The following is an 11,527-nucleotide window of genomic DNA, read 5'->3' on the forward strand; positions in this document are numbered from 1 at the left end:
AATTCAGTATTGATGCATTGATGCTTCGATTTAGAACAAAATTCTGATAAAAAACGGCTCTGAATAATAGCATATTCTGAATGAGAATCAAATGTCTTTTCAAACCAAGAAATACATTTGTGACTCACTCAGTGAGTCTCATTGTTACGAAGTTCAAACAACTACCGCGATGTGTATCGTATTCGCATACAAGCGTATTCCATGTGGTAGTACATACAGGTTTGAAGCGCACACACTCATATACTGTCAATGTATGTAGATATAGTGCCATGGGCTACACTACACAAGCATCCGTTATCTTTGTCGTTTTATAAACATTCTCAATTTTGTTCTTATACGCTAATAAGATTGAAACACAGTCGTGTGCCTTTTGTACGAACACAGAATCGAGTTGGGATCGCAAGCTGTCAAAAGTATTGTTTACAATATCATTTTAGTTCGTTCGGCTCCAAAATATAAATGTGAAACATACGTATTTTGCTCTAAACTATTTCTGAACACAAAATGTGGAAATAATAGAACATTTTAGTGTTATTAGTTTTTTCTTCGAAAATCATAGACTATGATTTATCGAAACAACGCACAGAGATTTGAGAAATAACGAAAATAATCAGCTGTAACTATAAACAAAATAACACAGACGCAAGTGCACTCAATACGTGTGTAATTGTTGCATTGCTAAATGATAGCGATAAAACAGTAGTCGTGTTTTCACACGAATGGTGATTTGCGGTAAAAACACATTCAGTTTGGTTATTCTGAATCCTAATTGGCAACAGCAAAGCATCACTCTCAAACGTTTCGCATTTTTCACTAAATTTACTCTTGATTTCGTATTGACATTTCAATTGTCATAATCAAAGTCAAATGGAGAGTAATCGTGAACAAGCCGAAAGATGCATAGAAATTGCTGCTCAAGCGTTCAAAGAGTACAAAACGCAAAGAGCGAACAATTTCCTGAATAAAGCTGAAAGGCTTTATCCAACACAAGAGGCCAAAGGTAATTTTTCTCCTATTTTCTTGTGTGTTGCTGTGCATGCTTATTCAGTTTGAAGCAAGCGGCTGATGCAATGAAATGAGTCATTGCAAAATATTGTGAAATTGTGCTTACAATGCAAGAATTGATGTGAAATCCGGTTATCAGCTATCTATGCCTCTGTTTGATGCAACAAAATTGTGTTGAAGAAATTTAAACGAACTTTTTTTTTACTTTTTAATAGCAGTATTCATTGTAATAATAATATTGTCTTTTTTCAGATTTATTGGAAAAGGTGCGGGAATTCGACAATGATCAACATGTGCGACGAATTCTTGGGTATGATTTCCTCAGCTTAGTCGTCTTTTTTGAATAACGCATTGTATTCTTTGTATTAATTTGAAAAAATTCAATTTAAACTTTTCTTAGTTGCAAAAACCATTACAAAGTGCTAGAAGTTGCAAAAGATGCCACCGACAAGGATATTTTGGTAGCGTTTAAAAAACTCGCGCTGCTTGTGCATCCAGGTAGATAAATAACTTTGGTGCTATGTTTATTTGACTCTTATTTGAATTTTGAACATTTAGATAAAAACCGTGCACCCCGGGCGAAAGAAGCATTTGTGAAAATTGAAGAGGCGAAAAAGGTTTTGTCCAATCCAATTGAACGAAGTTCTTACGACTTGAATTTGAGCATAGAAACTGACTACGGATTCTATGAGAATAACAATTCATTCGAATATAAATCTACGGGCACGAATGACGAAGCAGACGAAGATCTCAACAGCCAAAATGATGACCCGATTCCCAAAAGTGAAAAATGGTGGGAACGTGAGGTAATTGATAGTTATAAAAAACCAATTCTGAACATCACCAATTCAAATCAAGAGCCATAATAATTTTTTTTTTCATCACTTTTAGGCTGGATATCACTTGTTAGTGCTTCTTCCTGTAATACTATTGATATTGATACCGGCAGTTGTTTGGGGCATGAAATTGTTATTTGTATCACCCTCAATTTACACATTGACGCCGGAAAAGTGAGTTGCAATGAACAATTGAACATAAGTGTTTTTCCTACACAAATGTCATTGATTTCAATTGAATTTCGCGAAAGGACTCATTTAATTCGTAGGAGAACAGTTGCGGCGAAGATTCCATATTATGTAACCAAACATTTTTCTGAAGAGCTTCAATACTATTATGATGGTTCATTGAGAAAGCTTGAATTGGAGGTCAAAAATGAATACAAAACAAAGTTGACGCATGCGTGCAATAAAGAAAAAAAACTAAGTAAGTCTCTTTGAACTGCATATTCATCAATTGATCAAATTGTAACAAGGAAGAGGAACGGTTGCTAATTAGATCATTCTTTATAGAGGAATACTGGCTGGAAGAAGCTGAAAATTCTTTCAACACTAAGATGCACGAAAGAGTACAGCGAATGAAGACTCCATCTTGCGACACATTGAACGAATTGTTTACCGACTCTTCAAACCAATCACACTCGTACTTTTCGAATATTTTTGCATCTGTCGTCAATTTCCTTCATTTCTAGAACCATGTGAACCACTATTGAGTCAATGTCTTGGAATTAATCAATTCTTCTACCATTATAATATTACAAGTTCAACTGAGATTTTAGCTCGATTGTCATTCAATAATAATTCAATGTTGATTATGTAAAAAAAATGGTTTTTGTATAAGAATATTTTGGTTTGAAACCAAAATTAACTAGATGAATATTCAAATCTTGGAAAATTTGCCGAAATGACTTCGTGTAGGGCGATTTCAATTGTAGATTTTATGTAGTTTAATGTAGTGTTTTTACTTTTTTTTATGTAGGAACAATTTTTTTGAGTGATCGGCTATCGAAAAACTGCTATAAAATGGAACAACTCAAATCTTGGTCAAAAACCGTATTTTCCACAAATCGAACTTTTTTTCGAATGAAGATTTTCGCTCCAAAATATTGTAGATAAATTGTAGAATTAAAATCAATTGTCTGTTTTCGAATATGACGAATGGGCATTCGTTCGATATTGAGACGATTCATGAAAATTGGTCCAAAATTGATAAAACTCTAATCTTGGTCACAAATTGAAATTTCCACAAACTGAATCTTCCTCTATTGTTGCTAGATTCCATAAAATTGTAGAAAAAATGTAGAATTCAAATCAGTCGTCCGATTCTTGATATTTTCAACAACTTATTTGACAACAGCAGAGTTTTGTTTTTGTAGGGAGAAAAAATGCTAACAACTGTCATTTCGGCAAATTTTCCAAGATTTGAATATTCATCTAATTAACTGTGATGTGGTTATTCGTACACAAATGTATTACGGCCAAACGATAGAATGTAATGCTAGAATCAAAATTACCATAGTCAAATAAAATACATTCAACCATTTCATTTCAGTATTTGTTTGATTTTAATTTAAAAGCTTTACATTACTTGATATAATCATGGAAATTTAAGGAATCAATATTTTCGAAATAAAATCCTTAGAAAAAGAAAGATTTCGTGTATAAATCAAGGCGTTCCCCAAAATGCATATACTCATACGATGCCAATGTAGATGCACCGCTGTCAACTACACTACAAAGACAATGACTTTTACACACATTCTATGATCGACACTTATACGCAAAGTGGCGTGATTTAATCAAACACTACGACCGGTCTTGATCGCATGTCATTTGTCATTGATGAAATAAGAAATTTCTTTTTGCTCTGAAAAAGAGACGAACACGAAGGGTTCAATATTAAAGTGAGTTCAATAAAATATTTCGTCAAGAGTATTGTGAATATTCAAAGAGTCGCCATGCGTATGGCAGTGATATTGATGATTTGGGCATTGATTTGCGGCATTTTGTTGTCCCCGCAAATTTACACCCTGATCCCAGACAAGTAATTATCGATAAAAAATTGTTTAAAAATATGTATTTTTATTAATTACAATGAAACATTTCGTTAGAAAACACGTCGTACGTAGAAAAACAGTCAACGGTCGCATTCCGTATTATGTATCCAGAAATTTTGCTACAGAGCTTCTGTACTACCAAATTTCAATATGTAAAGTGGAAGAAGAAGTTCTTTATGATCACAAAACGCGGCTAACTTTCGCATGTGATCAAGAGACAAAGAAAAGTAAAACTTTTTTTTCTACAACATTATTGATTTCACTATTCGAACAATATACAATGATTAATACGATCATTTTACAATTATGTACAGAAAAATCCTTGTTTGAATCTGCTGTAAGTTCACGCGACATCCATTTGTATGAACAAGCCGAAGCGATGGAAACCACATCATGCGTGAAACTGAAGTCCTTACCCAAAACTTTCAACCAATCGTACTCACGATTTTTCAAGATTGTTCAATTCTGCGCCTTGACCTTTCTTTCATATCACTTTCCACGGATTTCAATACGGATCTACCGTGTGACTTACTTTTAGTATAAAATATAAGCAAAAATGCTAGTTCAACTGAGATTATCATTCATCATTTTGATTGTGATTTATGTTATGTTGGTAATTTTTGTATAAGAAAAATGATGATGAGAAATTGAAGGGATCTTTTGTAGCTTGTCAAAGAAATAGAAGAAAACTAGACATTGAAACAGCATTCATGTTGATTTCTTAAAATTAGCGATCTTCGAACTCTTTCCATTTTTCCTTTTTTCAACATGGTAAACAAAGCACTTTTCACAGGTTACAGAAGACAACTGTAGAGGAATCAAATATGTATAGACAACAGATGTGTTACAGAATATCTATTTATAACTATGAATAATACAAAGACGCAAATGGATTTTACATACTTGTATAATTGTTGCATCAGCCGAGAAACGACAACGCTGATAGCGGTGAGTGTATGAGGGTATAGGCGCACAAAGTGTCAGTTGCGCACAAGTGTCTGTGTGAGTCGAAAGTGTCACATTTTATCTCGAATTGACTCTTTATTTCTGAGAAATACTTTAGTTGTTATAACAAAAAAATTGAAAGTAATCGCGAAGAAGCAGAAAGATGCATAAAAATGAACAGCACAAACGGTCGAAGTACAAAACACGAAGGGCAGAAACATTTCCTGAAGAAAGCTGACAACACAATAGGCCAAAGGTATGTTTTTCCATTTTCTTGTATGTTGCTGCGCATTGGAAGAAAATCATAAATCGATCAGGCGGGATCGAAAGCAATTGTGAACTCACAATGTCTATGGAACGATGTGATATGTGGCGCAACTAGGTGATGGCCGCAGAAGTTCTGTCAAAATTCATACACAACGAACTTGACATTCAGTTATATAGTTCAGCTAACCCATAGTACATCCATCCATGGGCTAGGTGCTCCACCAGCGTGAAAAAATATGACAGTATATGATTAATACACAGCACATTGTGAGTTCGGTAATTGCAATTACCAACAAATTGAGATATTTATCATTCCAATAATCATTCCAACCAATTCCAAGAACGGCACAAAGATGAATTAAAAAAAACCACTCAGCAAAAGTTCTTCACGTAAAATCTTGAAGTCGTTTCCAGTGGGTGTGACTATGAAACAAGATCAAATACCTATATCTATATATATAAAACTGAATGTCCGTCTATGTGTGTGTGTGTGTGTGTGCCTGTAGCCAGTTATCTCTCCTTTTTTTGATTCATGGATTTATTGTTATACTTCCTGTTTGATTTCGCGCGGCCTCAAGAGTAATCTTATAAATGCAGTTTTGGTTTCGGATTGAATTTTTTGGAGTTTGACGAAAAAAAAAATTTCATTGTTTTTCCATATTATTTTAATGTGGATTGATGGCAATGAAATATTAAATGCGTATTGTTGTAAAAGAGATTTGATTTCATTTAAAAATAAATAAATTAAAAAAATAATACTTCGCATCAGGACAAACCATACATGAGTGAAATTTGTTTTGAATGAAAGATACTTAAAATGGAGAGAAGACACACGTCGATTGGCTTAAGATAGAGATAGAGATAGAGTAGCTTGAAAGAGAATGAAGCTTGAAATACTGATTTAAAAACGACCAGACACAGAAAGGTATTAATGGTTTCTAATGTTTATTGTTGTTCATGCGGTGGAACAGAAAATGAGTTACCATAATTGAATTTTGGCAAAATGTAAGGCAAACTCCAAATACACCACCAAAATTGTAATCTTCCAATCCAAAAAACAAACGGTTGTATTGTGGATTCGAATCAAAGTAGCTAGATTGATTTGTTGTCAGGTCAGTGACATATTAATAGCTATCGAATGTAAAACCCAAAAAAGATTATTTGCGAAAAAAATGAACGTACGAGAGATGACGCAAGAAGCCGAGGATGACACAAGAATTGAAGTAATGACAAATATAGCGACAATAACCCGAAGTTTTGAAAATAGTGCAACTCGGCGAATTCTAGCCGAAACGGCGAGCGCAGCGAGTCAATTTGGCTAGTATATATATAAAACTGATATTAAACCGATAATCTGAAAGTTTATCGATTTTTTGCCGAAGTCCAAGGAGGTCGGAAGTCCAAGGAGGAACGGTTGAAAAACGGGCAATTATTTTTTTTTCATTTTTCGGTTTCTGAACGTAACAATCAAATAATTTTATTAAATTTCTAAAAATCCGAACACCCTATTTGTACTGAGTGCGTTGCACTACGAGCATGTTCATACCTGTTCGATTTGGCGCGCGGAGCTACCGAATGTAAACAAGAGCCGCTGCATAGCCAGACACTTTAATAACTATTTTCTCATTATTTTGTTCTATGGAATGTTGAAATAAACGAAATATACTTAGATTTATTAATCTAACTAAGCAACCATTGATTAAGCACAAACAAAATAAAATCACATTCAATTACTGTAAATAAAACTATAAGGTTGTTCACTTATTTCCACTCATAACTTTTAACATGGAAGTCATCATTTCTCACAATTTTTCCATGATAACTCGGATGTATGGCAGGTAATTTGTGATGTTAGTGGCTGAATGGGTAGGAAATTACATTTGCTTCAATCGTCAAAGAGGAATAGATTCAATTTTCTGGATGATTTGCACTCAACTTGACTTTTTTTTCATTCAGCCCAAAAATATTGAAATATACACACAAAGAGAATATCCTGTAAGCTCGAAGCTCATTCGTCGTAAGATTTTATTAGGCTTGTGCCAAAATTATGTGCAGTTTTCTTGCGATCAATTATACATTTTAGGTTGCTTTATGGCAGCTTCAAGAGAATCATTATTCTTCATGCATTCCACTTTTAAAAATGATTTCGTTTGTATAAGAAGTTCTGCAATGGCATCCAATGAAATCAGCATATTCGGATAAGATAGAGCTTTGATAATAAGCTGTAGGTGTAGATAACAATATCTTGTGGTTGAACAGGCACATAATGAAAATTAGATCAGTAATAATGTGTACGTAAACATAGAGTCGAAATTCTTTATTCATTTCATAACATTTCATTAGCCTAGTGAATTAAATATACCAACAACTCATTTGAATCTCAGTGCTGAGCTTGCGTATAACAAAAGATCGACTCCATTTCATACATTTTTATCATTCATTCGACGATTGACATGAAACTGGAAATTCCAAATGATGACTTTTTCTGTGCGTTACTAAAGACTAGCAATCCGTTTCTGCGTGAAAGAAATCTTTTGTAAAGTAAATTATAAACAAGATTCAAAGTGATTGAAGTGCGTTATGTATTACCGTTCAAGGGCTGAGATTGTTGATCTCCCCGATGTAGTTTTCGAGCTCTGTTAAATTAAATCGAATTTTATAAAATAAAAAGAAATATGTTCAATGGGGAGTAAAATGAAACTGAAATCTTCACCTGCGTTGTGGCTCTTTGAAGATGAAATAATAAAACAGAATTGACAGAAGAATAACGAGAAATAAAATGCCAAACATATATGGCCAACACAAAATTAAAACATGACTTATGCCAATGATAAACTCACTAATCATACCCATTTTTTTGTTCCAGTAAATTAACTCGTTTAATGGGAATTAAAGTCAAGAATTCGGAAGAAAATGCAAACTGTCGAAGCATTCAAAGCATCAACATTGTTACAGCTCCGTCTGAGATAAGATTTTCAAGAGATTTCAACACATTCAGATAAATTTCGATATCTCATTAGATAAGAATGAACGTAAACTCGTTATCATAATGTAATTATTGTTTGCATTTATTAACATCGGTGAACAAGTTTCTTTTACAATTGTTTCAATTAGACCAAATTAATTGACTAGATTTATTGTCGGAAAAAAAGATTGAGAGGTGTTCAAATTTTAGGTACTTGTCGTGAGGTAGCACTCATATACTTTTTTTGTGTGAAAATAACGTGTTATACTTTTAAAGAGTTTAACTATCATTAGTCACAATCTAGTTGAACGGCTGTGCAAAATCTTACGAGGATGGATCTATTTGTATGTGAAAAAAGCGTGTAAAAAATGTGCTGCATTTTTTTCTAGTAGTGGTAAACTTTAAATATCACTGAACGATACTGATCTCCAGTATGGTGGCTCATCTCGTTTCTCACAACACCTGGAAGTAAATGATGTTTGGGATTTTTAATCTCGATTTCACGATAATAAAAACAAGTTCTTGGAACAACTATTTTCACCTTTTACAAATCGAGCAAATGAAACGAACACACACAATGATTAGAAACGTAATGATCGATAAAGCAATGATTGAAGCTACACCAAGAATTATGAAATAACATAATATTTCAAGTGTCAAATCTGGCGATTCCATTGTCAATTTCAAAGTAATGACTTGAAATTCTTACTTGAAATAGATGAAATTAAACAGTTTGGCTTCATCAAAAGCAAAATCTTGAATGATCTTCGATGTCAAAATTATAAACAATGATGCCATGAATCTTGGTCCATGATTAATTATACTTTGAAAATACTTGTTTTGCGGATGCTAACTCATGCAGAAAATATAAATCGTCTACAATCGAGTATATCAACAGTTCATAAATGTAAATTGGCAAGTTGACATTTCGACACAATAATAAGTGATGCAATCATTTTTAGTAAACGAATTTATTTTTAGCATTTCATGAAAAAAATATGATTTTAATTCATAACCAAATGAAATATAATTATAGTATTCAAAAGACGTACCGAATAAAGACTTGTCTGCTGAACAATTTGTCATTTTTGTGGTTTTTGTTTGGCTGGAAATCGTTTGGATGATTGATAATGAGTGTATCGATACGTTTCTTCTTTGAAAAATTTCTTCCGATTTGATTTCAATTCATTTACCTGTGAGAAACCATCTTGAATGGCTTTGATTTTACATTATCAATGATAGGATTTAACACCATATACAAGTATCGTTTGCTGTTCCTGCGTTTCTTCTCGCTGTCGATAGCAACTGAAATTAATTGAAATTAGTACATGAATTACATTGTAACAATTGATTTGCTGTAAAAAAAACGGCATTTTGTAGACAATTCCACAACAGAGTTCTCACCTGCGATAGATTGAAAATACGCAATATGCACATTGGATGAGGAATAAAATGATCAAGGTTGCAAACAGGAGCGGGAAAATGGCATATAAGAAGAAATTAAGCAAAGCGCCTGAAAAAACGGGCGACGATTCAACAACCATTTTTAATTGATTTCAAATACTGGAGGGTTTTCAAAAATTCATTGAATATTTATCACTGCGTTTATTTTAATCGTAACGTCTCTTAAGAGTATCGTTTGTTGTTCTTCCATTTATTCCGGTTGATGGCAACAACTGAAAGAGAATTATTGCATTTGGGATTTCAATAATTTTTATTCAGAAATCGTTAATATAGAAAAAAAAAATGGTTTTGTCAAATGCTTTTCAAGCAGAAGTCATCTACAACAGAATGTACGTATCCAATGTAAAAATTGTAAGGAAAAAAAGCCTATGGGAACGAATAACAGTAATAAAATTGAGGCTGTGAGAATGAAAATGGCAATACAGGAATAAACATTCTGAAGCGCATCAAGAAAAAAAAATTCGCAAAAGTGAACATGAGTTCTGAATACGCAAAAGTGAACCATGAACCTCCTATGCTGCCCATGTAAATTCATGTTTCACTTTTGCATATTCAGAACTCATGATTCATTTTTGCGAAATTTTTTTCTTGATGCCTTTCAGATTGTTTTTTCCTGTATTGTCATTTTCATTCTCACAGCCTCAATTATCAAAATTAATATTAAATTGGTGGCGAAAGTATCACATAGCATCAAATTAGTTGTTCAAAATATCCTAAAAGTAAATTTCTTTAAATCAGTAAAAAAAACGAGATAAAATCAAAGATATAGTCGTGTACCAATGTACAGCCATCCACGAACGTCTCCAAATAATAATAATGTCTTCGTTGTGTTGCAAAATTGATTTATCAATTTTATTTTATGTATTTTCTTTAATTATAACTCCGAGCGCCTCTATATGGTAGCGTTTGTTCTTCTTCCCGTCGAAAGCAATTGAAGCATCTGAAAACAAATGAACAAAATTATTATATTGGCTCAAAATGATGTAAAAATGTGCATAGTCGACCTGCTACAGAAAGAGCCGATGCCATAAATACACTTTGTAATCATATAGGCAACAAAGGAAACTATGGAAATAACAAGTAAAATGGGTATAACGAATTTGAGTATTTTATACGCGAAATAATGCGCGACCATTTTTCACATTGATTTCAAGTGAAGAAAATTCAATGGCTTTATTCAATGAGTCTATGAGTGAGAGTCGAATAAATCACATTTTAGTGTGATACCATGATGTCAGCACTATGATGCTGTTATATTTGTTGATACGATTTTTGGCAATGTGAATGCTGCGATACGCACACAGTTCACACACTCTGCTGAAAGTCATCCACCATCCACAACAAGAGTGTTCGCGTGCTGATGGAAAAAAACGGAAACAGCCGCGTTTGACACATGAAGAACGGTCGTGACGCACAGAGCTATGGTCAGAATATTACATTCTCATCTCAAATAAGAGTGATTCATATTTCACTTAACACTTGCTTCGCATTAGAATTTAGTCACTGTTTCTCAAACCATTTTTGCAAAGCTTTGCTAAACAAGGAGAACGCATCACTTCTTCTGCTTAGATGGTAGCGTTATAACATAAAAGTGCTATAGCATCAGCAGAAAAAATAATCGATTTTTCGCCACATCACTGCAACAATGAGCAAATACTAGTATAGATACTAAAGGAGATTTACCACGTATAATAACAAGCAGTCATCTTATATAACTTTCTTTATTTTTGTCGTTCGTTTTGTATGAGTCTTGTTTGGTTCATTGGACGGTCAATATTATACTGAAACGGGCAACGGTTCGGTTTCTATGGAAAAAGATGTGAAAAAAATCGAGTGACATTTGGTGTTTTCATATTTTATTTAAATTTTTATTTACAGTAAGTTCCATTAGTGCAATGCTTACTTCTCCTGCTACTCTACTGTTGACCGCTTTGGGATTCGTTCTCGGAATTTTAAGGGCATCTTTATTACATAATCACACATTGAAT

The 11,527-nt window shown here is 33.4% G+C and overlaps 1 protein-coding gene and 1 long non-coding RNA gene across 4 annotated transcripts; one reads left to right on the forward strand and one right to left on the reverse strand.

Annotated features, from left to right (window-relative positions):
- Positions 1-433: 433 nt before the first annotated feature.
- LOC129568989 (dnaJ homolog subfamily B member 12-like) lies at positions 434-3,347 on the forward strand. The gene is made up of 7 exons (XM_055447341.1): positions 434-1,000; positions 1,258-1,315; positions 1,406-1,503; positions 1,564-1,811; positions 1,897-2,015; positions 2,093-2,268; positions 2,355-3,347. Exons 1-7 carry the CDS (start codon positions 868-870, stop codon positions 2,531-2,533), a joined length of 1,011 nt encoding a protein of 336 aa, XP_055303316.1. The 5' UTR covers positions 434-867; the 3' UTR covers positions 2,534-3,347.
- Positions 3,348-7,395: 4,048 nt separating this feature from the next.
- LOC129568969 (uncharacterized) lies at positions 7,396-11,527 on the reverse strand. 3 transcript variants are annotated; one of them, XR_008687999.1, is made up of 9 exons: positions 11,443-11,527; positions 11,223-11,344; positions 10,317-10,479; positions 9,480-9,751; positions 9,269-9,380; positions 9,128-9,180; positions 7,824-8,537; positions 7,700-7,746; positions 7,396-7,626 (listed from the first exon to the last, which is right to left on the reverse strand). It is a non-coding gene; the product is annotated as an uncharacterized LOC129568969 (long non-coding RNA). The 3 variants fall into 3 exon arrangements; XR_008688001.1 differs by having other exon boundaries at positions 7,396-7,641; XR_008688000.1 differs by having other exon boundaries at positions 11,416-11,527.

Source organism: Sitodiplosis mosellana, unplaced genomic scaffold (assembly GCF_009176505.1).
Source record: "Sitodiplosis mosellana isolate CC-2019 unplaced genomic scaffold, AAFC_SMos_1.0 Smas_scaffold_30, whole genome shotgun sequence".
NCBI lineage: Eukaryota > Metazoa > Arthropoda > Insecta > Diptera > Cecidomyiidae > Sitodiplosis > Sitodiplosis mosellana.